This window comes from Anguilla anguilla, chromosome 2 (genome assembly GCF_013347855.1).
Source record: "Anguilla anguilla isolate fAngAng1 chromosome 2, fAngAng1.pri, whole genome shotgun sequence".
Lineage (NCBI taxonomy): Eukaryota > Metazoa > Chordata > Actinopteri > Anguilliformes > Anguillidae > Anguilla > Anguilla anguilla.
Genome location: NC_049202.1, coordinates 11,311,843 through 11,339,822, shown reverse-complemented (window position 1 = coordinate 11,339,822; position 27,980 = coordinate 11,311,843). Strand labels below are relative to the sequence as shown.

General features: G+C 47.0%; 1 protein-coding gene across 2 annotated transcripts in view; it reads right to left on the bottom strand.

The window, feature by feature from the left end:
• The window catches only part of rnls (renalase, FAD-dependent amine oxidase), a 34,903-nt gene that overhangs the window by 4,183 nt on the left and 2,740 nt on the right, over window positions 1-27,980 (bottom strand). The window contains exons 3-5 of one of the 2 annotated variants that reach the window (XM_035401422.1): window positions 27,828-27,970; window positions 26,864-27,025; window positions 2,214-2,387 (exon numbers count right to left, since the gene is read on the bottom strand). In XM_035401422.1, the coding sequence (XP_035257313.1) occupies window positions 2,214-2,387; window positions 26,864-27,025; window positions 27,828-27,970 (479 nt within the window). The remainder of the gene's footprint in view (window positions 1-2,213; window positions 2,388-26,863; window positions 27,026-27,827; window positions 27,971-27,980) is intronic. The other variant, XM_035401431.1, reaches the window with a different exon arrangement.

Sequence of the window (27,980 nt, the reverse complement as noted above, 5' to 3'; positions counted from 1 at the left end):
TACACATAAATGTAACATGACCAGCTTTATTTGTTAGGCAAATATTTGAGTCTGCACGCAGGTCGGTTTCCGTTTGTTTAATAACAGAGTGCAAACCGTCTGGCCATGTCGGCTGTGCATCACATGTGCCGGTGTCGTCATACGCAGCCGCTTACCTTTGATGCTAAGAGGTCATGTGATTTCAGACAATCCACCTCCTCATGCCCCCCCCCCCCACCGCTCCCCCCACAACCCCGACGGTCTGCGTTTTGACCCGCGGCTAACGTCTGAGCTAATTTATTAGCCTTGTGCGTTATGAAGTCAGCGCGGTAATGACATTGCATTAAAATGGGTTTAGACCTGGTTTTCAGGAAATTATATTTTACTGCGTTTAATGAACACGCCTGCTGTTTTTCCCTGCCGGTTACGACCAGAGATACATGTTTTGGGTAAAGGCGTGATTTCATTCCACTTGCAGTGAGCATCCCCTTCCGAGTCCAAAGGTGATTGTTGAACCGGTGTAGAGGAGCAGGTGATGGGTGACGAGGGACGGGGACGGGGATGAGGAATGGTAGCACAGGCCGTCCCGTCCCGGTGGAGATGGGGGGGGGGTGGGGGGGGGGAGGCCGGGGGGAGGGGGGGTTTCTGAGCATTGGCGGTGATGTGAGACCGCTAATCAATGCTCTCGGTTTGGCCAGTTCATGAATAAAAGACGCACGGCTGCTCCCTTTGCAGATCAGTGTCAGGCTTCAGTCCTGCTGGCAAGGAGGAAGCGGGAGAAGGAGGAGAAAGAGAGGGATTAAAAAGGGAAGAGGAGAGCGAGAAGGAAAAGGAGAAAGAGGGAAAGGAAGAAGTGGACAGGGAGAGGGAAAAGGAGAGGGAGAAGGAAAAGGATAAAGAGAAAGAAGGAGAGGACAAGAAAAACAGAGTGAGAAGGAGGAGGAGAAAGCGGGTGGGAAAAGGAGAAGAAAGAGGGTGATGGAGAAGGAGCAGGAGAATGGGAGCGGGATAAGGAGGAGGACAAAGAGAGGGAGGGGGAGAGGAAGGAGAAGGAGAGAGAGAGAGAGAGGGAGAGAGGGCAGGGTGTGTGGGCAAGGCGTTGGCACTGTGCCGCTCTCTGACTCTCTCCCGTGGCACAGAGAGATGAGCGGGTCACACAGTTCACCGGGAGGCTGAGGTAAGCCTGGCCGTCCAGACCCACGGCCTCCACACCACACCTTATTTAAACTCAATCCCACCATGCTTTGAGCTATCGAGCATTAAGACCTCTTTGATGCACGCACGGGCTCAGCCGAACCCAATCGCACGTAGTCCGCAGCGCCCTCCTCCTGTCCGGCGCGGTCCGCGCGTTGACGAGCGCGGCCTGTGTGTGTGTGCGATTCCGCGCCCTCGGTCACGGTCGCCCTAAGTGTACGCCGACGCCGAGCGGAAAAAATCCGCGGCTATTCTTAACTCCCGATTCGAAAAAAGGCGAAGTCAAAAATCCACCAGGGGGGATAACGCCCCCACCTCCCTCGGCTACAAGTAAAACACATTACGCCAAGCGAAAAGCAGAAAGCGCGTAACGACTCGGGATGTTCCGCCCTGAAAGGGGAACGCGGAACGCGGAATGCAAAATTCGACGGCCCTGCTAATTGCGCCGTTGCCGTCACGACGCTGCGGGTTCACGCAAGGTGAGGCGCGGAGGGGTTTTTCGGAGACCACCTTCTTCCCACTCGCTGCACGTTCCTCACTCGCGAGGGCCACGTGCCTCCAAGTTGACAGAGAGATAAAAATGGTTTGAATGCTTTTCATCAGACAGCAGCAGGAGAAAGGGATTCTCCAGGGCTGCTTGTGAAGACCTGCTTGTGTTCTGGGGCCGGATTTCAAGGGTGGTTGGCCTGAATGTCTGAATGAACCTTTGGTGCGACACACAAGTCGCTGGCCCGGACCAATCGAATGTTGAGGCTTGCCGAAACCACACCCCCTCTGAGAATTTCAGTTAAAAAAAGAAAGTGAAGGCCAAAAATGTAGCCTGACAGAGAAGGAGGGGACAGACCAGAGTTTTAATGAAAACTGAACCTCTTGCTATTTATTACGCTCCACAGTCTTCACGTTCAGAGACGGCTCCCACGCGGCCGAGAGCCTGACGGCTCGCTGCGCGTCCGGGGGCGACGCCCAATTAGACGGCGCTTTACGCGACGCTCGCCCCGCCACTGTCGGCCCGTTTCGGGAGAAAGAACGGGAGCACTGACCCAAACTGCGCTTCTTGTCGTCGATGGAGATGAAGCGGATGCAGGGATTGCCGGCGATGTACTTCGCCGCCCACGGCACGTCGATCCGCGCGCCGGCTTCGTAGAACAGCCCCAGCGCGTAGCGGGAGGAGTAGCTCACCGCTTCCAGCTTCCGCCGCTGACTCTCGTCGATCACTGCGGAGAAAGGAGGAGAGCACAATTAACCCTTCAGGTGTGAAATCGCAAATGTGCAATTAGAACGCTCTTAACATAACATTCTATTGCTGATGTAACAATCACTCCTGGTAACCGACGGCAATGGAGTTCTAGAACACTGACTCAGAATTCTGAAGAAACATTCCAAATAGAAAAACATACTCTTCAAAGGGTTAAAGGATCAGCGTCTCCCTGGCCAGGCCCAGTCCAACCCAGCACTCCCATTTCAGCTGGCCCAACACAACCAGAAACGCAATGTCGCTAAACCATGGTTTTTTCGTCGTCAAACACTCTCCATAATCAAGCTTCCGTATGATCTTTAGGCATTTTTGCAAAACATTTTCTTTTTTTTTTGTACTTTATACAGTATGACTAGCATTTGATTAAAAATACAAAATCTGCAGTGTACTTGAAACAGGATGTGCCATGTGGACATACACAATTACGATGGCAAAAGAAAAAGGACATGGTAAACTGTGGCCCTGACTCGAATGTAAAATATTTAAAAAACATGAACACAGCTTGACCCACACAGAATAATTGATAGGGCATCTTCACAGTCTAATCAGTTTGAAAGTGTCAAGTCTTCAGATAAGATAACCGGCAACAAGCAACTTTGGTGCAACTGAAATTCCTTCTTGCACATTGCAACCGTGAGGGGAAGGATGTCCTCACTTATTTTATTTATTAAGGTTCTGGAGTTTTTTTTAAGTTTTTTTTTTTTTAAGCAAAGCTGCCCTTGTTTCCTGTCTGGAACATCTGTTGTTTATTGGCCTCTGCTGCTCCTCGTTGGCTGGGCTTTAGTTATTTAAGGACCCTGAGTATCGAGTATACAGAGGTTGAAGTTCATCTCTGTGGATTCAAATACATATTTCTGCGAAGAGACAAAAGTTCCTGTCTCACATGAAGCCGATCGGATGTTTACACAAACCAGCAAGCAAAAAAAAAAAAGTAAATCTTTAAACTCGGCTTGAAATATACAGAAACATTCAGGTTTCTCAGAGCACCCTGCTCCTGAGACAAGAGAGGAAATTTCCAATTATGTAGAACTACATTTCTGCCAGTTCATCTTTTCCTTCAGAAAAGTGAGTTCATATGAAGCTTAAAAACCTGCTAATGTGGTCTCAAAAAACTACAAGACAAAATGTCTCCCTTTAAATACACTCTACAAGGGCTCTGTTAGTGCAGTTAAGAGGGATGTACCGGAGAAAGAGAAAAAAGAAAAAAAGACAAGCTGAACCAAACCCACACAAAGATGATGCTTATGAAACTGAATGTCACAATGTGGGTTGTTACATCTCTGGTTCAATCATCATCTGTGCCTTGAAATGACTGTCACATGTCAAATGGTGTTAGAAATTAGCATTCAAGCCAACGCATAACAATGTGGATTAGCAAGTTTTTTTTCTTTTTCTAGGACACCCAAAGCCCAGTGAGTACCAGAAACAGATATTAAGTATTTCTGAATTGATATAAGAGGCTGAAAATACCCCAACTGAAAACTGTCTTGTTTTTACTCCGTGGTTGGTGTAGCTGGGGAAAAAGATGAGGTCACCCAGAAGAGTGCTCCTGCGCCGTGGGGGATAGATGCTAAAGGGTATCGCAGCGGCCTGGGTCCCTGCGGACGCCGCTGCTATTCAGATGATACAGTGAACGCTTTGCCAAATGTTCACTGAAACGGGGCACAGCTGACAATGAGGGATACAGCTAAAGAGTTTGGGGGGGGGGGGAGGAAGGGGGTCACATGACTTTCCCATGATACCCCTTTTATCATTTCTCTGTCATGCAACAACATCTGGGTAACATTAAGAACATCTAAATGTGCCCCTTGGTATAGGCAATTAGATGCTGTATCTGAGAGAGGACTGTGGAGGGACGAAATAAATGCTAGCTGATGAATCCTTAAAGGGGCTTTCTTTCTTGCATGAAAATGTACAGTGCACTGGCGGACTGACATGCTGTTGCTACGTTCCATTAAATACACGCCTCTTCAAATAAATACGACAGAAATGAGTCCATACATGTGTGCAACTGAAATTGTACAGACACCTTCAAGTTCAACACTGAGACGGTGAGGATTCCGGTAATCTTTCACCAGAGCTGTGTAAAGCTCACCTGCAGAACCTAGACACCCACACACACGCACACACACATCCACACAGAGAGACACACACCCAGATACCCACCCACACAGAGACACAGACACACACACACACACACACACACACACAGACACCAGACACACACACATACACAGACACACAAACACACACGCACGCACATGCGTACACACGCACATACACACACACCCACGCACATGCATTCACATGCATACACAGGCATACAAACACACACACACACACACACACACACACCCACCCCTGTGCACTGTGCTTCACTGCCTCCATCAGTAGCCTCCTGCCAGTGGGAAATGGGTTCAGCTCACTTCCTGTTTTCTGGGCTCTGCGTCCCTAATCCCGCAGCACAAATGTTTACACAGAGAACCGTGAGCTCCACGCCGTCACCAAGCCGACCTGACAGGAGTCCCCAGGGCTCCGAAGGCTCCTCCCCAAACCGCAGGCTCCAGTAAGCCCACGGGACGGGCCTCTCCGGGGCCCACACCCCGCCCCGGGGGCCGACCTGGAGCCCCAGCTCTGGAACCACGGCTTAGCAGCAGCCAGTAAAAACCCGCCACTGACTGCATCCAAAAACTGCAGGATCTACAGAAGAACAATAACCACACAAACAAATAACCAAAAAGCTAAAACGAGAAGAAAAATGACGCTTTTCCTCTTTGTGAAAGTCACGGCCGGACGAAAAAAGAACGTGCCCCCCGCCCACTCCCCCCCCCCCCCCCCCCCCCCCCAGACCGCTCCTCCTTTCCGCCCTGGTCACTACGGCGGGCCCTGGAGAGAGGTCGTCTGCTCCCTGTCTGTCCGTGCCTTATGACTCTCAACAAAACACATTTTCAACGTACCAAAACCCCAAGTCACTCAAGCCTACAATGCACGGTCTAGAAGTCATTCAGTAACACTAGCAAAATCTAGGCCTGCTAAAAAGTGTCGATATCAAAATGAGGCAAAGTTACCAGAAACAATATTGGCTATCTTAGCTCACAGAAATGAAACGAGCTGTATTCAAAAGCAGCGCAACTCAGTGTTTCCTAAATTATATCATGTAAACTGGCCACCATCTGAAGAGAACGCACTGTACGGCTTCCCGACCAGGCCCTGGCTGTCTCGCACGATCTGCGTTATCGCATCGATCTCGTCGGGGAGAGGCCGGCGAGCAAATCAGATTCTTAATCTAGCGGCGCCGGAGCCCACGTGTGAAACGACGGCGAGGACGGCGGCGAAGGGGAAGGAGACGGTCGCCGGGCGGCCCACCGTTCAGCAGAAAAGGTCTCGCACCTACGTGCCAGACCGGACGGTGTGTGAGCGCGAGCGTGCGAGAGCGAGGGCGTGAGCGCGAGGGTGTGCGCGTGAGCGTGTGAGAGCAACTCGGCTGCCATGAGAAGGTTAACATTTTCCACTTGGGTGCGCGTGCCTGCACGCGCGCGTGTACACGTATGTGTGTGCGCGTGTGCGTGCGCGTGCGTGTGTGCGTATGTGTGTGCGCGTGTGCGTGCATGTGCGCTGGCAGCCTCTCTTTGATGTGGCACTCGACGCACTTTACTCTGGGAGCCTGCGAGCACTGACGGCGTTTTCCGTAGTCGTCACGGCGTCGTCACGGACCGCAGACCGCGTTCTCATGCTCGGCCGGCGGGGGGGGAGGGGGCCGGGGGGGTTAGGGGGGAGGGGGGGCAGCTTGCCCCACCTCAGGCGACCCCGCGGCAGGACAGTGCCCAGCCCCCTCAGCCCTTCAACAGGCTCTTACTGCTGAAAAAGGGGACTTTCTTCAGGAACTGTCAAAGGTACAGCTCTAAAGAGAGCTCGGGTAGCGCAGGTCTAATGTAACAACAGGGCATCACCGGTAAAAAGCTGTTCATGTGGAGGGGTGTTTCCCTTCTGCCACAGCCTACCCCTGCTTTTATAATGAGGCAGCACTGTATTATTCAGACTAACCCACTTTATTATACCTGATGCCAGTCTGGCTGTACCACTCAATGTGTATATTAAACAGGACTTCCAAAGAATATTATAAAAATGAGTCTTCATTTATAAAATTTCCAAGATATTTTAAAGTTAAGGAGGTGAGGACATCATGATTCAAGGAAATCTTAAACATAACTATCTAAAAAAATATGATGAATCAAATTAATTCTCAATTACATATTAATATCATAAATTACTAATGGATTTTTGGCGAATAACAATCTTTCTAAGTCCAATATGACTTTGATGGCATCAACACAAATTGAACTGAACATTGTGCATACACTCGCACTCCAAACAGAAAAACTATTCTAGGAAATCTTTGAGGAAGACACTTCTGCACAAATTCCAAGAGAAACATTATTTGTCCTGCCAAAAACTTTGGATTACACCATTATAAGCAGGTGCAGATTTAGCAATAATGAAATTATACACAGAGAGCAATTTTCAAGTCACATATGACTCTAAAAACAGCTTTGCACAAAATGAATACTCCATTCTGATTGCCTTTCATCTTTTGGGAATAGGTGGGGTCCATTGGATAATAACGCTTTAAATGTGATAATTCACACTGTCTTCACGGCAAACTTTTCAACGGTAAGTGGCCATGCTTCAAGAAAGCAACCACATTAGGTCTATGTGGACAAAAATGAAGGTATCACTGAATATGCAAAACTGGACCCCATTCATTTAAATCCACTTGAGAGAAACATTCTTCCACACTGTTTGGGTACCAACTTTGTGTACTGTTTTAGAGAGTGGTGGGGCAATGGGGGGGGGGGGGGGGGGGTTAAAGGGGGGTTACGTGCTCAAACATGTGAAAAAATTAAATAAATACAAATGTCTTCCGCTCCAAATTCTGCCTGTCTGCAGTCCTCAATGCTGAGGTCACTTCCTGTGGCAAATGAATAGCTCCCAGGACTTCCCGTTCTCAAAAGCAGTGTGAGAGCAGCTTCAGGGTATTGCAACTGTTCCATACTGCCTCCTTTCGCCCACTGCTTCCAGGAATCAGGCAAAAGGGAGGTGTGTGTGTGTGTGGAAGGGGGGGGGCTATGAGTGCGAGAGGGAACTGGCAAAAGTGCGCCTGGCTCCAGCCCAGCTATCTCTGGGTTCACATCTGTATTGAATCTGCAGGCGAAGAGAGGGTCCTATTCTGAGGCATTAGGTCACATTTCGCAGCACTCACACAAGCGCAAAGAGTATGGCCTTCTGCTTAATTCCTGCTCTCTCATAGGCCACAAGCAGGAGCCATTATGATAACACAAAAGGTGCTGTGAGAGGGCTGGTGCTTAAACAAAAACACAAAAACACACATGAAACCTTTTAAAATATTATTAAGTTTTCTTTCATATTATGAGAATTCCCCGTTTGCGTAAAATGTAGATGCTGTGCTTTGATATGTGCTTTGATATATATGTTGGCTCAGTTTGTGGCATCTCCCGGGAAATACAGAAGTTTCCGGAAACCAAAAAAATTTGGCCACATATCTGATACACTGCAAGACTAAATGTCTTAATTACCAAGTCCTGACATATTGAAACGGCTAAAAGGAAGGTTCCCATAGCTAGAAGCCGGCAACACGTTGCCAATGTCCAACTACCCAGCAAATGGGTTTTGAATTTAGTGTGGTGCCCTTGGCCTAGGCCTGGCAGCCATTGTTTTAAAACAATTCACCATGCTGTTGGGTTAAGGAGAAAAAATCCACCCTTTTCTTGAGAGGCAATCCAGTCAGGAAAACACTTCACAATTGATCCAATTATAAGGATCTTCATTTCTGCAGAAAGAGTACGTTTGCCAACCAAGTCAGCACCACACTAAAAATTATTCTGAGTGATCCTTTATGCCTTCCCAGAGAGGTTGTTCAACCGTGTGTGTGTCAGTACCAAGGACAACCACCTCATTAGGTAGAAAAGTAAAATTTAGCATCCCACTGTCCAGCTGCATATTCCCATAGTGCTTTTCGCTCACGGCCTGCAGGAGTTGAGAATAGGCTCTGGCCTGTGATATACTGGCACCTCACTCACACAGCTACTCAGCTATCCTTTACTGGATGGAAAATAACAAGCAACGTTGAAAAGGACAGAATAAAATATTTTATATACCCTATAAAATAAAATGTATAATAGTGTGGATGAAGCCACGTTAACCCTCGAACCCGACTCGCGCCAGTGGCGGCTATGGCCGGCAGCGCCACACGGTGGCACAAAATTGGAGTTGTGTGTCCCGGGGATATGGGAGGAATACAGGCTGTGGGGATAGCAGCGTTCGTTGTCCGAGCGACTCCTGCTGGCCGTTTGGGGCGCCTGTAGCTTGCTCTCTGTACACACGTATGATTGGGTCTCCTCCACCTCCGCTCTATACGTTTGCGGCTAGTGGCTGTGATGTGAAAATAAGCGGCAACAAGTGCTTTGGAGGAGAAGTATAAGTTGTCTTCACTCTCCCAAGCTGGCATCATGGACCATATATAGGCATGTTTGCACATAGTTCGCGATTTGGAGATGCCAAATTTTAAAAAAATCATGCATGTTAACCCTTCAGTACGCAGTGATACAAACATTGCCTGAACCCTAAAAGATGGGCAAAAAAATATGAAATGCTCTGGTGTCTCAAAATGTAATAAAATCAAAGCCTTGTCAGGGCAACAACACAAGCGACAGAGACACCTCTCACCATCTGCTAGGGGCCATCGGTAAATGAACGGTATTCTGGAGCACGCTTCACGGCTTGGGGGCCCATTAGCCAAGTGGAAAAGTGAGGTCGATATACCACAAGGGCACATCGACAAAATTTCAGGGTTTGGGTACCGGTTCCAGTTCTCTTCCCACTTCTAGGTGAAACGCCATGAAAACGCACCAATATTGCCTTGCCATAAAATGCTTGGTTAGACCAAGCTGAGTACTGATGCTGTTTTATTGGGCTTGCAAGGGTCAGTAAACAGTCAAGCGTTTACATCACCCACAGAAACACTTCTTCTTTTTCTTCTTCTTCTTCTTCAAAAAAAGATGATCTTTAAAAAAGATGATAGTTATAACTCTGTGAACGTTTGTTTGACACCTGTTGGAGGTGCCCTTTAAAGCAGACAGTGTGAGAGGTCACACAACCTGCTCTGCGGAGGAGAACGGTGGGGCTAGGGGAAATCCCGCGGACGGTGTGACAATGGTCTAGACCTCGCCGGAACCTGATTTTCTATGCCCCTTAACCGAAGGTCTTCCTTCAAATGTCAGCAGAGTGCATGCGCTGCCGGGAGCAGAACAGATCTCCTCCTCGGTGCGGGGTGAAAAAAGCGGCTTGTCCCCTGCGTTTCGGGTTGTCAGCGACGCAATGCGAAGCTCGTAGGCGAGCAGATTTATAGGCCCCGCCGCCATGCTGGGTCTCCCGCCGCGCTGCAGTCTGCCGCTTTGGATACGCCGCAAAAAAAAAAAAAAAAGTCTTAAGTGTTTTAGTCTTGTAATGAGACTTAAAACCTTTTTTCTCTCACTCAAGTATAAAATATTAGCTTGTTTTAATGTACCTTTTGCTTGGCAAGTGAAATTGCCTTACCCCGTTGGCAAATCTTGAAATCTCTCACATCATTGGCTTTTAGTCTTTTTCTAAAAAAAAGTAATAGAAATAAAATGTTAAGTCTAAATATAAGACTAAAATACTTGTTAAGACTGACTTATTTAGGTTTTTACAGTCTAAGAAAATGGAGCTGGTGTGTGTGCTACAAAGATTAATCACTGCTTCTGTTTTGTTTTAGGGGCAAGGCAAATGGCAAATCCCCCAATCTGGATGGCGTTGTATCTACTTTACAGTGCCGGGGGGGGGGGGGGCGGCGGCTGACAGGACCTAAAATAACCGCTCTGGCAACCCCTGCCTGTGTCAGTTTTACTGGCAGGGACAGGCGCCTGACCGCTTGGTCAGATGGAGGCATTGCGTGGCGGCGACCTGCTGGTTTGTAATGGGCCCGCATGACGCACGCTCCGGCTCTGACCGTGCGGGCTTGCGTGTGGCGCGGCCGGCGCGGCCGAAGCTGCCCGTCGTGAGGGCCCCGGCGTGTCTTCCACCGGCACCGAGCTGAGGTCCACTTAAAAGAGTCGAAGGACTGCACTCAAGGCAACCAACACCGCGCTCTAACAGGGTCTCGGGTAAGACAATACGGCCGAGGGGCTTCGGCGAGAGCTCAGAACGTCGCGTGCTGCGTTTCCTTGCCCTTCACAATCAGATTAAACAACATCGAGAGCGCCGCTGCACTTTGCGCGAGCTGGCTCAAAGCCAGCGGGGACATGGGCTCGCCGGGCAGTCCGAGCATTAAAGTGTTATATCGTAGCCCGTCGCTCTCAGACAACAGAATCGAAGGCGCTTCCCACGCGGGTTGGGCGTTCGTGGCGGAACACTGCGCCGATGTGAGAGAGGAGCCTGTGGAAGACTGATTCAGAGCCTGACGACTGCGCACTTCCTACCGGCTCAACAGGGAGGAATTTCACCTTTCGAGAAAAAAGGATGTATAAAACAGTGGGGTAAACCTAGGGTCGTAGCATACAGCAACTGAATGCGGAACCTCTTTGGACCGTACCGTCTACTATGGTACGCAATGTGTGGTCTGGACCCAGGAGCCGGCAGGCAGTTTGAGATTGGCTCTCGCGTCCCGGCTGCTGGATTCAGCGGTACGTATGTTAGGTCTCGGCCCGCTGTAACGGTGCTGGTCTCGGCATAAATCATTGAAGAGCACAGACCGGGTCGCGTCTCTCAAAAGCGGATCGAAATGAAAGGGAGGGGGCTGAAATTCACCGGCCCCCGCTTTCGAGCGTCTCCAAACGGGGCTCGGTGCGCCGGGCCCGACGACGCCCTCCGGCCGGCGTTCGAAGCGTGCGATTCAAAAACGAAATGTCACAAGAAACTAATTCTCAACCCCCCCCCCACCCCCACGCCACCTCTCTCCCTCCAGCCCCAAGAGGACTGCAAAAAACAAAAAAAAAACGGAAAAATCAGGGAGTGAAATAATGTTTATTTTTAAATGGGGGGCTGATTTATTTCATGTTAGTATTGTTTAAAGCCACATTGTTAAGAATGAACACAAAGGTCTGAATGGCAGTGACTCCGCCCACGTTCTGCATTGTTCCCGGTCAGGAGTTGGCCTTTGCCGGCTCTCCCCGGGGAGAAGGTCCGGGCGCTAGCACGGTGGCGGCTCGCTGGAAAGTTTTTCGGAGAGCGGGAGGCTCACCGCCGTTTCCCCAATTTATGATCTCCGGGCCCGTTAAAGGTTGATTTAATATTTGCCTGAGAACTTTCTGGAACGGCTCCCGAAATCGCTGTTGTTTTGCTAACCTTTAATGCACTTGTACGCGAACTGTGTCCAACAATAAGTAAAATATTTATAGGCCACGGTGATGCATTGCAGCGCTTTAGGAGGGAGGCCGGCCTGGCGAGGCACATTTTTCAAAGGGGGGGGCGGGGGGGCGCTGGCATGCCGGATCGCGGCCCTCATTAGCCGAGCTTCCTAATGCGTCCCTCTCACTGCTAATTTGCAGGAATGACCGACGATGTGGGTCTTCTGAGAGCGGTCCAAGATCCGAGCAGACTACGGTTCCACCTCCGCGTCCGGCGCGGGCTGCACTACGAGCACCAGAGGACCCGGGGGACGGGAGGGGAACGTGCCCAGAATGTGGCTGCTTTTGGGGGGGGGGGACCAGCACAGAGGGGGTCAGAAAGATGGTTTGCAAATATATAACTTACTATAACTATAACAGCCATGCATTATTTCTCTTTGAGATTCTAGTGTGCCTCTATTTATGTGTCTTGTCTATTATTAGGTGTCCAATCTATTATGTCCCTAAAATGGAAAGAAGCAACAGGAAACACATTCGGCATAGCGCCACATATGAGCGCTTCATCTTTGGCTAAGTGAACCACAATATAAGCACTGGGGTTGGACCTACCTCCAGCAGAAAAACGTACGACCACATAACGCTATGGCTGCAGCATGCATTAAAGTGCACATTTCCAGGGATGTATATAAATGCATTGGCCACAGAGATTTATGTATGCCAGTGATCATCTTTTTGGGTTAAACTGACATCGTCGCAGATACTTTTGGTTTAAATCAATCCCAAACAGAAAGATTTAATGCGCGCTTTCAGTACTGACATCATGTCTGCAGATATTTTTATGGGAAGGTCAACCGTAGACTGTTACACTGCGCATAGAGGGGCAGCGTGATTAAGCACCGCAGATGCCATACACACAAAGCAACACCAAAAACGGATTAGTTACTGTTGATTTATGTTCAAAACTTCAAAAGTCAAACATATGATATTTCAGTACTTTGCAATAAGTATGTAACAATGTCCATTCTGAAGAAGCTATCGATTTTGCAGTTAAAAGGAATGAAAAATAGCTTTGATGATGTTTGACACTCTGGTGATGTCACACAGAATTCTCTCGAAAGAACACTTTGGAGCAGCTGGAAGAACCCACTGTTTTCTCGAAGGTGTTCTCTAATTGATCCAATTCTGTTCAGAGACCAGTGAGCTGGTGCTCCAGTCTTTACCTGAATCCCACGCACGCAGGCAGAGGAGGTGTACACTCGCTGCAGTCACGGCTTGAGTCCCGCAGACTGGAATGAACACCCGCTGGATTCCAAGCGTTCACCACGACACAGAGTATTTGTTACGTCGCCGCACGGATTCCCCCTTTCCTCCGTTTCAGGCCCCTAAATCACGTGGGTCTATTTTTAAAATGGGATGTTTTTACCGCGGTGACATTTCTCACGGCGTTTGAACTTTAATATTTTCGTAATTTGAAATGCGGGGGCGGGGGGGGGGGCGGCGGCGTGGCAGAAGGGAGAGCAGACTGGCGGAAACGAGGCGGAAACGAGCCGAAATCGCGGCGCGCTGCGAGTGGGCGGAGGACGACCAGCCGCATCTGGCGCGCGGGACGCCAGCTTCCATTTTGACGCCGCCTTCGTGAAACTCTCCGGCACACCTCCGAGACTCACCCACTCCGAACTTTCTGCGACTCGCGGAGGGACAGAATGAACTTACTGTGCGCTCGCTGTGTAAGGAGGCGCTTAATGCGTATGACAATTGGTGCGATGACGGGTGCCTGGGAACAGTTTTGGAAACGAGTGCCGAGGCTTTTAGAGGGGCGCTCGTCCCGACGCTCCCGTGCCCCGCTAGAGCGGCTGAGCGGCAGCAGCATAGCTCAGCTGGCGACGCAGGCCACGTTTGAAGTTTGACGCCTCTGCCTGCGTGGAATCCGGTCGAACGAGGGGCCTCGGATCGACCGACGGCACGTTCAGAGAGTCCGGGAGCTCGGGCGCGCGGGACGGTGGCACGCGGCTCCAGGGACGAAGCGGGCGCGGCCTCCGAGCGCGGCGGGCAGGCGTCCCGCGTCTGAGAGACGCTCCTGAGCGAAGCTCGCTGTGCGCTTACAGCTCCTGAGTCCTGGTGCCCCAGCACACAGCCGAGGAAAGGGGGGAGGGGGGGTGGAGGAGGGGGGCAGGAAGCTCTGAGGACATACTGGAACAAGGTGTCAAAATGTGTTTCCTAAAACATACGACACCGCAGGGTCAGGCCTAACTGGGTTCATTGGGACATAAAGCCTGCGTCAGAGGAAGCATATTTTTGCATGCTAAAAAGGCTATTTTAAGTGTGCCACTTCAGTGCCATTTTTTTTTTTACAGTTAAAGAATGGAACACAAGACAAAGCCATGTACAACTCAGGGACCGGATTGGCACAGAAATTCACATTCAAAGCCGTCGGCCATCTCTGGGCTATTTCGGTTCCAGGGCGAAATCGCCGGAACCCACATCTATACGGCACGAAGCTGCTTTTCTTCACAGATCTGCCTTTAGTAAGGTCCCTTTTTATAGGGAGAAAGGAACTTTTATTGTGAAATGCCTTTCTGATCAGGAGCAATTTATTGCTCTGAAAGACTGAAATCACTTCCATTCAGTTCAACACTAAATCCAACCGCAGATCGTGCCATTTTTCCAAAGACGTTAGATGCGAGTCTTCCTCTGCACTCTGGGAAGGGAGATTACGTGGATTCAGTCTCCTTTCACTAAACCTTCCAGAATTAAACTGTAAAAAAAAAAAAAAAAAAAAAAAAAGGATTGGGGTCAAAGTTCACAAGTCCTCATACTTTTTTTGACAGAATATGCAATTCCAACTTTACCTTGACTATAAGCAGTCCTGAGAAACACTTGCCAAACCTCCAACATCCCTCAACAGGACAGTAAAAATATCCAGTCTGCAGAGTGCAACAGGTTGATGTGTACAGAAAAATGTGTCAGCCCTCACATTCAAAGGCTGATGGATTTAAATGAAAAAAATTTTTTCCAAAGAAAACGTGCAGCTGCAGGAAAACTATGAAAGCACAATTGAAGCAGACAATTTTGGTTCCATTTTATTCATGGCCCTTCATACGGATAGCAAATATGTGTTCTGGTCAACTTGGCATACGAGATTGGATGCCACACTGAGTCAGAGACAGAAGTTTATGAACAGATGTGCCTGAGGCACCCTGCAGCATGGGTGCAGGCATCAGTGTGTATTCAGAATTCATAAGAATGACAGGATATTCAGTGCATGACCTTCGCTGCCAGACTGTCGGGGGTACCTGCTAAATGCACAAACTACAGAGGGAATATGGAGAAGGATGGAGTGTTAAAGGAGGGGACGCTCCTGCATAATCCAGAGGGAGGCACAGTAGAGGGGTCCATAAATGCAAAATGTCTACGTCTTCTGAAAGCAGGCAGTGTCAGGTAGAGAAAACCTTAAGGCAACAAGCATTCAAAGTGCTTTGGGTGAAAAAGTAATGCTCTGTGCTGCACACACCATATGTGCTATCAAACTGTCAAATACTTTTTATCTGAGAAATTCCCGTCAACGTTAAGGAGAATTAGAGACATGCAGTCTTATGACCCCCCAAAAGTGTGCCAGCATGTCATGCTACAATGACCACAATGGATGGATGCTTAAATCCATTATGAAGGATCTTAATTGAGAACTACATACGCACTACACAAGCATTCATAATGCAATATAGAATGTCATAAAGTGTGCAGTATCACCATCCATAAGTGACATTCTTATTTGGTATGCCATGAAGTCACATTCGGTTCATTATTTCAACATTTATATATAGATGTATTTGCCTATGTGGTACTAATGATAACTAAGTGTTAATATTAAATGCTTTTTAAATGTGTTTCCTAGTTCTTCTATATGGCACTTCATACAAATGCTTACCCTGTCCACTCTTACACAGCTGCCATTATTCCTTCTGGGGAAATAAGCAACACAAGAAATGAATGCGCCCTTGTGAAAATGAGCCAAAATGGCCGTCCTGGAGATACGGCGAGATTGCAGTAACGCAACACCGACAAACCTCTCTCTCCTTTCAGACCGGGCCTTCCCCGGTGATCGGCGGCAGAGTCGCGCGGACGGCAGCGGCTTGCCGCTCGGCGCCTCGGCGCTCCCGGGGCGCGCGCCCGTACGAAGCGCGGCGGCGCCCACAGGCACCTCCGATAGGCTGCAGCGAGCCGCGCGCCGCGCGCCGCCAGCCCCAGCCAGACGGGCCGAAGCCCAATTAGAGATGACATCATCCCAGTTTCCTCAGACTTGAAAGCGCTCGCCCAGACGGTGACTCGGAGAGCGAATCTGGTTGCAATTTTTTTTTTCCGGGGAAGAGAGACGGGCCGGACGGAACAGGGGAAAAAAAAAAAAAAAAAGGATCGACTGCATATCGGACGGGAACCGCGGGCCGAGTCTGACGTTTGCCGTTTTGTTAAAAACGCCTCTGAATGAAAAGGCGGTCTTGTTGTCTTATGATTTTAAAACCAGGCAGGCTGCAGTATGATATCACACTGCTACAACATAGGCCTGATGCTGGATACTGTTTGAAACGTACTCTAAAACGCAATTCCGAAACATTGAGCTCTTTATTACATATCCAGCCTCAATCAAGATTATTGCCAAAGGGTAAATACAAGGCACCGTTCCCGCCAAGAATGAGTTTGTAATTCCATGAAAAATGAGGGATTAGGCTACCCAATATCAGCGTGGTTTCCCAAACTTGCCAAAAAACAGAAAAGCATGTGGCTCACATGATGGGATAGAAAAAACCGCCTGCAGAATTTGGGTCGAACATGTTCAGGGAGGTGTAGTGGTGTTGGAACATCGGCACTTCCACGCCCTTTGTTATTAGAGAGGAGCGAGGGGAGCAGGGGACAGCCGGAGTATACGCGAGCAAGGCGTTCTCTCTGCTCAACAAAAAAAAACACAGCGGCCATTCTGCACAATAACAGCGATCGCACAGATGATGTCAGCAGAATGGAGGGGACAAGGGGGGGGGGGCAACGGCAAGTAAGCGTTTTGGGTGGGGGGGTGGCAGTTCTCCACGCAGCCATGCTCATGCACTCTAAGGGTGGACGCGATTGATGCGAAGGTGTAAACCGGCCAGGGCCACACCACCCTCTCTAAAATAGAGGCGGTTCTTCTTTTTACCAGAGGACCGGAAAGGTGCTTCCAGGGGCTCATAATCGGCCGAATCGCCCCAATTCTCTGACTGACAGCTCATGGAGCTTATAATGTCTCCACTGAAACAGTAGGACTTCGTTATCTGGACGAGGAATAAGCATTCTTTGATCTCAAGGATCTGTGGCTAATTTGTTTGACAGATTATAAAGCTGGTGAAGAAGGGAGTGACTGCAAAGTAGCAACCTTTCAAAGACCAGTTCCGATATTTTCACTTTCCCTTTTTAATAAAGTTAATATGTAAAATTATAAAGTATGCCGCACTAAAAATAACATCTAGGCCTCATTATGCCGATGAATTCACCCTCGATCCGAAAGCTAATGATCGGCTTGATGGTGGTCATGATATGTTTAGTTGACATGAGGCAACTGCTCTCCATACCTAAAGGGAGGACTGCAAAGTCACCTTCAGCAAGCTAATTCTCAAAAACCACAAAAGACATGAGATTACTGCAGCTGATTGCGTTTCCGGAACCTCAGGTACTACATGCGAGTGAACACGTTCGTTAAAACCACCATGGTGCAACGGCAGAGCAGAACAGTGCCCCTAAATGACTGGACAAAAGCCCTTTTTTTCTCTTGTAGGAACAAGCTTCGATAATATTCTCAATGCGGAAGGTCAGCTTCCTCTTTTGATCTCTTCTTTCTTTCTCTGCAAAAGCAGAAACGGTCCCCTGCATGCATGTGCCGTGCCCTGCCAAACTGGAAGTGAATTTGTATCAGATTCTAATTTTAAAATGCACATATTCAGCTCTTCTGCATTGTTCGAAGACCAGGTTGGCCACCTGTTTGCAATTACGTCCTCTGATGTCGGAACACAGATAGCACTGCGCTCCTGGCAGCTTTCTGTGTACTCGACAAAGTATAGCTGAGTCCTAGCAAACTTGGCAAGCAGAGCCTTATGTAATTTATTTTTTCCAATTCAGGGGTTAAAATTTAACACGGACACTTCCCAATGAATTGATACAAAAGAGGTGAAGGAGAGGGGAAAGCGGACTGTGATTTGAAACAATGGCCACCCCCAACCAGCAGATGTCACTGTGAGGAGAGAGGCACACAAAGTGTTGACCACAGCAGACCCACTGAACCCTGAATACCCTCTGCCTCCACTGGCGTTTCATAGATGGGGTTTGCGAGGTTTTGCCAGTTCTTGCAAAACCGAACATTCTTGATTCTCTTGTTAATTTTGGAGGCTAGCTGCGCTTGTCAATGAAAGACATTTGGCCAGAGTTTCAGTAAAAAAAATAAATTAAAAAAAAGAAGCAAATTTTGCAATATGATGAAAAACATCCAAGCTCCAAATATTCAGCTGGCTATTTCATTCCAAGAACTAAAAAATAATCTGTCAGGCAACTGGCTACAAAGCCTGTCTTAAGGTTATGGCACTGCCACCAGCTGTACTGCTGTACAAATCTTTTAAAACTTTTTTTAATTTAAAAAAGACACCTCGCCCTCAAACACCAACTCCAAGAGCCCAGTCAAACTACCGGCCCAAGCTGTTCAGCAACATATAACAGGGGAAAAATCCGCCCGAGGACGAGGCTAATTTACAGCAGGAATGTCACAGCCTCGCAGCTCCTACTGAGCTCATTCATCTTTTGCAAACGATACAAACCCCCTTATTTCCTTCTAATTTCCCCATCGCGGAGCGATGCCTTTGAGGGGCTTTATTCTGATTTCCACAATCATTTTCTCAGCCCACGCCAATCTCGGCACTCCGCTTCTTCAAATCCCATTTGCATGAATGGCAGATGAAATGTGTTTGCAGAATTGCGACTTTAAATAGAAGTGTTGGCAATCCCAGTAGAAACAGAAGTGTCGAAATGAGTCCTGAAGACACGGGCCTTCAGATGGTCAGTTTGAAGCGAAGACGGACTATTGCGTCCTGTGGCATCTGCCTCTTTTTACTGTCTTGTCAGTTCTCAAGTCTAGAAATATCATCTTACTCTCTTTCATCATGTGTTGGATCTTTGGTGAAATTGAAAGGGTTCTCAGCAGCAAATGACCCCCAACCACTGTCCTATAACCACCACCATATGCAAGGACATATTGCAGATATAAGACCAGAGGTGAAAATGGCACCAGGAAGTTCACCAAAACTAAAAACAAAATACAGCTACTTACCCAGAGTGCTATCTATCCATTAAGATAGTACTGGTGAGATCAGTGCGTATTAGTTGACAAGTTTTCTAGATACAGTATCTGCTGCAACTCACCCTGATACAATGATCTCAGTAATGCCAACATTTGTGCTGCTCAAAGCACCAGAAATTTACATCGAAAAAACTCAAGAACAGTGTCTCTTTCCAAACATAATGACATGGTTACTCACAAGCATCCACAGACCTTGTTGCGCATGGTTTCATTGAAAACAACTTTCTATCGAAGTACACCAACTGCATATTTTCCATGCAAAGTCTCAACCAAACCACCCCAGTATTCAGGGCTACAGTGTCAACATTGTTAAAACAATGTTGTTATTGACAAATGCCAATTTTTGGCACTTAGAGTGCCACAAACGTTGGCACCAGTGAGGGCCATTGTATCGAGGATATCAGAGGATATCTAGAAAACACGTCAAATCTCAGCAAAAATATCTGGATGGATAGATAGGGTAAGTGGAAATATAGCTTTATATTATTTTAGTGTGAACTGCCCTTTAAATAAAGCAAAAATAGTGATGGACCAATATGGCATTTTCTACACTTTATTCAACACAAAATGTTTTCATAGAAATTCAAGAAGCTTTATATTCTCCGTCTGTTGATTTTGGCAACATCAAACTTACATTTAACTAATGAAATATCACAATCACCGATTTGCTTTCAAGTCTAATTTTATTATTTACTGGGATAAACACTAACTGATGGAAACAGAACATGGCTCAAGCTTTTTCAGAACAATGGAACGAAGCCTAAAGTCCTCCAAAGAGACAGGAAGTTCTAGAAAGAGACCCTAGCATTGATAAACACCAATCACAATGTTCTACATTGTTAAGACGAGGCTTGTGAATTTTGGTGAATGACTCAGCTGTTCTGTAAAGCCTTTAAAATTCATACAACTGATGCACATTAGAACAATACAGTTGTCGTAGAATGAAATTATACTAAATAATGCACTGAACCCAAGCCCCTGAATACATCTGAATCCAGGTGTTTGGGTCCAAGCTTGACACAATGCTGGACACTCTCTTGTCTGCAGCTAAATGATGAGCTTAGATGGACTGAATGGCCTACTATCATCACTAGGTATTCTTATGTTCTTATCAGAATATATTTTCATAGATAACGTTATGCATTTAGGCTATTTTAAGCCAAATTAATATGTTTCTCTGCAAATTGTCCAAAAATAAGGTACAAAACAAGCAATATGATCACTTGAATCATGAAGTCATACAGACAGAGACCTTGTGTCAATGGAGTCATGCTAAGATCCAGTTTGGGTTTAGTCTTTCGTGAATGATTATGACCTGGTTTCAGTTTGGCCTTGGTGAATGAGTAAAACCCAGTTTGGGTTTAGTCTTTGTGAATGAGTAAGACCCAGTATGGGTTTAGTCTTTGTGAATAAGTAAGACCCAGTTTGGTTTTAGCCTTTGTGAACGAGTAAGAGGCGGTTTCAGTTTGGCCTTGGTGAATGAGTAAGGATACATGCTTAGCAGCCACAATCCCATATCAGATGCTGCAGGTTTGCACAGAGCAGCACGAGTCTCCTGTCTCTCTGTAATGCCTAATGCACCTCCAGTATCCCACAAAGTAAATTAAAAAAATAAATAAATATCTGTCTGGAGGGGGGAGGGATGTGCGCAGATAATAATGTCATTAACGGTCTGTACAGTCTGGGTTTGTTCTGCAGTTATAATGGCCTTATCGTCTTTTTTTCCCCACAGCAAACAGCCATCGTCAGCGCAGTCAATTATCTATCTAGTTATGCCTGCTGTGCAGGATATTAATGTTAGAGTGAAATCCTAGCAGTCTGACGGCACTGCAGCAGCGGCATGATCATGTGACGGGGGAAGGCGTGGCCAACAGGAGCCCTGCTCGTAATCTCTGGAACAATGTTGACCGTTTTTACTGCGTTTTTTCCGTTTCGTCTGTTGCCCAATTTGGAACGGCCGGATTTTGGTCGGCACCACATCCTGCACCCCCCCCCACACCCTGCCCCCCAGTTGCTCGAGAGCGCCCCCTCTGGTTTACAGGGCACCTGCAATCTGCAGACGCCGATTTCATACTGCAGTCCCCGGCTGCAAGAATTGCACAGGAATAACTGCAGGCGGCTGGCTGCATGTCTCTCTGCAGTTTCCCGAATTAAAAGAAGCTACAGCGTGCATGGGCCCAGCTCACTTAGCATAATTAGGTATTCTGACTCTGAAGGAAAGGAAGAAAAACAAGGATGTAAAAAATGATCATGCTTAATAGTTCATCAAAATCATTACTGTGTGCAGGTCTACAAGATGTCCTTTCTTAATAAAACAAAACAAAGTTGATTCTTGTAAGAGTTATGCCATACTACAAAGAGCTGGACATTTACAGTGCTTGGAAAAACAGCCAGTTCCCAACGGAGGCCCTTTCAAGTGAGTTCTGAAGACTTGGCCAGAATTATATTTCTTTTTAAAAAAAATGCTCTTCAGAGAAATGAGACATCCACACTGACTCCATTTGGCAAGCTCTCACAAATGGACAAAAATAATTTGCTAGGATTTGGGAAAAAGTATGATGAAGTAATAAAATGGCCAAGCTTTACTGGGCAAATTGAAGGTTATATGAAGGCACTATATTCTTGATGTACACGGTCAACACAATAAATGTTTTACACGGATCCCTGGGACTAATGGCCATGGTTTTGACACAGCTATTGTGCTCTTGAGTAAGCCACTTTGTATGATTTGCTACAAAGGACATATTTGTATAAACTGGCAATAGACTCAGTATGGAATAATAAGAAAAAGAATTTAGTTAAGAATTTAAAAAAATGAATGAACTAGCAAATAAATGATAACTGCAATGAATCAGGCTGATTCAGACCCATTTAGGGCTTGACCAACATAGTATTGTCCCTATATAATAAAAATATACAGAATATATGTTTTAACTTACTCGTGGAGGTCACATCCAATCTATGAAAATCTGATGACTACATTTAGAGCAGTTCCTCTCCTTCAGATAAAATTCATCCTGGTCACAAGTGGGGGTATAAGGCACTGGTTCCCAAAATGTGGGTCCTGAGACGGACTGGGGTAGGGCACAAGATATCAAATGAAAGCAATAACTTGGCATATATAAGCTAATGTCCATCAGCCTTCATATCAGTGAAACTGCACACCATACTCTGTACTGTATTAGATACAGTGTACATGCAGTTGCTTTGCTTTGTTTGCTATTTTTGCTCTGTTTCTTGCCTAGTTACTCTGGAAATTGTCTTTGTGACAGTTCTCTGTACAAAGCGCTATAAAAATACAATTGAATTGATTTTGAAATATGCCATTAACTTACTTCAATATTTGAATGTAAACCAAAATATGTTATATGTCATAAGAAACAGATCACATAAACCTTACTTGCTCATTAAGTGGGTACAGGGCTAAGAAAGCTTGATTCAGGGCACTTCTGGGGTACGGACCAGACACTTTAGCATTGTCATGTGAGTGCAGCAACTCCTATTTGGAAAGTGCACACCCAAATAAAGCTGTACCACAGGTGCATTTATAGAGGGAATGGTTCCAGCACAGGACCTCATTACAGACTACCAATTCAGAATTGTACAGAGCATGCACATCTGCACAGTATAGTAACTTTAAATAGTAAGATATTTGTAATGACTTTACACTGGACAAGGTAACCAATGTAATTGTTCCCATTTAAACACACACAACAATTCCACCCATTACAATCTAAGCTAGGCAACCACATTGCATAACCTTTAGTGCGTCGAGATTGATGCAACGACCTTTCATACTCAACTTTCATCAGAATATTGGGTATTCCAGGAAGTGTGACATATCGTGAAGCAATGCTGTTTTTTTGAATACAGAAGGGCTAAATCTTTTCAAGTAAGAAGCGTTAATACAAAAAATTCTGATTTAGCACTGGACGTCACTACAAATGAGTTATTGCCGGACAGGACCTTGTGTGACTGCACATGTTCATATAATAACCAATTTCTTCATTTGTGATTCATTTGGCTTCAAAAAAATAATAAGTAAAATCGAAGTGGTGAAAAAAGAACGGAGGGGGCTTGTTGTGTTTGTTCCTGAATTTTGAAGAACTGAGATAAAAGAGGAAGTGTGAAGCATGCTGTTCTTTTTTTTTTTTGCAGCTTTATTCTGTTCAAATTATTTCCAGATTGCATCCTCTTGCATGTGCAGCCGGTCATGGCTAACACCTGGCTGCTGCCACCCACTGTCCAATCCCTGCCACTGCAGTCCTCTTTCATCACTTCCTCTTTGACTCCATTTGGTGTTGGACACTTCCAGGGTCAAATGCTATTTATCCCTATGGTTACCATATTAATAATACCAACGATTTTCATCCTGCTCCTACTGTTCAGTTTACACTTGCATTTACCAATATGTATTTACCTTATTCATCTGTGTAACCAAAACCTGAAAAAGCCATCAAAATATTAAAATAGGACATGTGTATCTGGAAATAAAATATCTGGTTAAACATACCCAGGAAAAGGGACTATAACCTGCATGTGCTACCAAATCACTATTCATTGAATATCCTTCAGGGTAGTGCTTTCAATGAAATAAAATGAAGTATACTACAATGAGAAATTAATCTCAGTAGTATTCAGTGGCAGTCAGAATTACACAGTTACCTACACTCATGCAAAAAGAAAATGAATTCTGCTGACAGCTCTAATTAATCAGAACTACACCCTACAGTGGAAAAGACAGCACTGCTGGGCTTCTTTTGCCATTATAGCAGAAGTGTTTACATTGGGAGTGCATATATTAAATATACCGGACAATAAAGTAATATGAATTTTATAGAAATGTCAATGCCAATGGTGAGGCATATCCTCAGGCACTGCCATACAATGTACTGTCAGCAGGTAATGCAACAAGCGACTGTACAGGTGTTATGGAATCACGCATGCTCACACACGTACTCCCCCAGGACGTTAACACGGGCAATGATCCACCGATACCAAAACAAATCACAAAAACAAAATCTCCCAAAAAACGAATAAAGCTTTGTATCCAAATGTAACGAATATGAATGCTAATGGCTGCATTAGGCGTTGTAGTATGTATGCATCATGTCTTTTTCTAAAAACATTTTGTACATTTTGTGATTATTCCTGGGCCCGTCTCGATGCTGCAATGTCCTGTGTCAGGTCATGAGAATGCAAACAAGCAGGCGCCCTCCTCCAAAGCACATGCCGTCCGATGCTGCTTGTTTACACTGCGCAGAGGAACAGGCGGACCGCGCAGTCAATTCTGCTGCCGGAGCCCGCTTTCTGCGCAGCTGACACAAGTAGGCTGCGAACGGCCGACCAAAACAGTTCAGCTGGTGCACGGAGGGTCAGAGGTCCCGCCGACTGAAACCCCTCCTCCCCAGGACTGCAGGAGCCAATCACGCGCTGCGCTGTGTTTCGGGGCAGCTGGCCGCAATCAGCACGGTTCCTGCCCGGATTCCGGCGTTTCGCCACGATCGTGCGCAGGGGCCGACTGTCTTTCTTCAGGTTCCTAAACGTATCTCGCCAGGAATCTCCTGGGGCAACCAATTGGCTCCCTCGCAGCGCAGAAGGTGAGTTTGGACTGCGCAGAGGATAACAAGGCCTCATCCGAGGTCAAAAATGAAGACGAATTCCCCGCCGCCTAAGTGCTGGGACGGAAGCTTTGCCAACAGGTTGATAAATTTAATTGCAGTGTCTGTGCCGATATGCCCCACAGTAATACATCCTCCGCATAAAAGCCTCTGTGACCAGTACCAGCACCGCTGGTAGAAAAACACCCACAGCAACCACCTCCTCACGGGGTTAAACAGAACACGCGAAAGCTGATGTTTGTTGGAGAAACTAAATGGGGCGGTACAGCAAGAGTGTTGCTCACGCTGTAACCGAAAGGACTTCAGTGAAACTGCGCACAATTATAAACACCAAAAGGAATGGGGAAAGCGAAAGAAATGCACACAAATCTACATAATTACTACAGCCTGTCTTGGCGGAACAAATCATTGATATGGATAGAGTTTCGTACAGTGAGACAATGCCAAAGCAGAACTGGTTCCAAGTCTCGTAAGGCGCCACAAACACACGACTAAGTTCGGGTCCAGCTTTGGACGATACCGCACATCCGTGGCATCGGGCTAAACCATCGAAATGTTCCTCGCATTTCTTCATGAACAGCCACCCAAAACCCCGTCGTCTTTCGTTACGTACCAATTGTGATGAACCGTCTCGAGCCAAAGCTGACATTTCCACCAATCAAGATCTTGATTGTTTTGGATTCGTTCCCGTCAGCCCTGGACCGCACATAAGCAGGCTTCCCCGTGCGCCAGAGATTCAGTATCTCTCACACACTGTCCTGAATCCAGCATCTCTGCATACACAATGGGGGGTTTCTATGCTCTCTCTCCAGTTTGATCAGACTCCTGGCGTCCTTCACCGTCCTGTATGGGGGTGAAGGACGCCTTTTTAGACCGGACCAGGCCCGTGTCAGCAGGCCTGCCTGCACAGTGCGATGTTGTTGCTGCATTTATCAAAGCGGGACGTCCCGATGCCAGGAGCAATAGCGAATGAGGTCCCCCCACCACCACCCCCTCACGCCGTTCTCAGCCGCCTCGCTCCGTTTTCGACTCCTCACCCCGTTTCGGACGTGCCGTTTCTGCACCGACCGGCTCCCGCTCTGCATTAATCAAGGTTTTCCCAGAAACCCCACACATCCCAGGGGCCCCAGGGCCCGCACTCCAATTTCCACACTTGTCTTTTAGGACTGACGTTTTGCCATTTCCAAGAGTCTTTTTTTTTTTACCTTTACATTCAGAACTGTTCAGAGAACGCCGACATGGACCTCGATGCGAGACGTCCATGGTAACTAGACAGCTGGAGACCAAAACAGGCCATGTAGAAAACTCCGGAATGAGGCGGCCCAGAACACGCTAGCTGTCCCCCTCATCACCTGACTAATGAACACAGATGCTTCTCCCACCATGTTTTTTCCACAAAGGGAAGATGTCAGAAAGAAAACGTCTAAGAGAGCTGCTTGTTATGCTCAAACACACGAGGGAAGGACTGAAAGGTCTTACTGGCACACTAACGTCGGCTGGCCGTGTTTTTCGTCTCCTGTGGATGTTTTGTTGGGCAGGAAGAGGCTGCCTATGAGCAGGACTGCAGCCACAGCTCGTAATGCACGGCTTCCTCCCAGCGTGGCAAGCTCTTATCAGATCGAATGAAAGTTTCCATTTTGAAAACACGGGGAAACAAACTTTTGCAGCAATCAGAATGGTCATGGTCATCCACATTGAAAAGGCACCTATGGCTAACCCCTGTAAAGTCAGAAGTTGTTTACAATACAATTACAATCAAAACCCATCATGGGTAACTTTAGCTTGAAGTTAATGATGTGAATAAGTATTTGAAAACAAACCTCAAGAAAGTGATTACTTTACTGGAAGATTCAAGAAAAAAAAAAAAACACCAAAAATCAGGTTTGTGAACTCATGTCTAACCAAGTGCTTCCACTGGGTATTATCATGTCAAGCTGCTTTATGAAAATCACTGTGCACCAGACGCAGTGCACAGGAATAGGGCCTGGGACAACAGTGGGCGGGGTCACAGGCAGAGAGGGCTCCTGGGACGGCGTTTTTGGACAGGCGCGGCGGGGGTACTCACAGGAGCGCATGTCTCCCTGTAGCTGCAAGATCTGGGGGACGGGCATGGTGAGGACCACGGCGTCGAAAGTCTCCGCCTCCCCGCCCTGCCGATGCACCTCCCAGCCCGCCCCCTTCTGGCAGACGCGGGTGACGTGGTGCTCAAACAGCACCTCGGCTCCTGCTTGGATACGAGGGGGGGGGCGGCGGGAGAGAGAGAGGAGGGAAAAGAGATGCAGACAGAAAGGTCACGCAAAGCGGAGACAGAACTCGGGACACAGAAGAAGGCCCTGACAGCGTATCACTGGGCAGGGTGTCAAAACCGGGCGTAATGATACGTATAGCCGGGGCGTGCTGTGTCCACTTCCTAAATAAAAATGTGAGAGAGGTGTAGGTTTTTCCTTTTACACGCTTCTTCACGCCATTCCACTTCCTGAGCTATACACAGTTATGACAAAGGGAATGTTTGAGCATTTAGTCTAAACTGGAAGTTTGAGCTAAGATAGCATGCCTCACTTCCACTGTTTAACATTATGCCACGATGGTGATGGAGATATGTGGTCTCTGCAACAAAGCAGGACATAATAATAATCCTGGCTAAATAACTTATTCCCATCTGTTTTTAGTCATAGATTCATAGATTCAATGTCCAACCTGGGTGTGTTCAAAACTTCTTTTCTGCAAAGTCTTAACTAGTACAATATAAATTATGTGACAATTCTTTCTTGGAAATAAGAATACAAAAGAATGATCTGCGGATTTAATGTCAGAACAAGCTTTTCAAGACATATTTATACGATTATTCAGAAACAAAACCTTCCTGTTTTATCTATACAATCAGCAAAACATATAACATTATGTGTCAAGAAATCTTTGATATTAAGCAGACACAAAAAACAATTGCCACAGCATCATGCCATCTTGGGTGAATTATGTAAAGAAAGCGAATGGTGTTTGGTTCAGACATCAAAGGTTTGCGGTACTACCTGACTCTCTCAAGTAATGTTTGACGATGGACGAGACACCCTTCGGAGTCACAAAGTCACGTAGGTCCTCTTTCATAATCATTCCTTCCACAGGGGCCACCAACGGCTTTAAAATGCTGTGTGCGAGCAATTCTTCATAGAAGCTGCAAATCA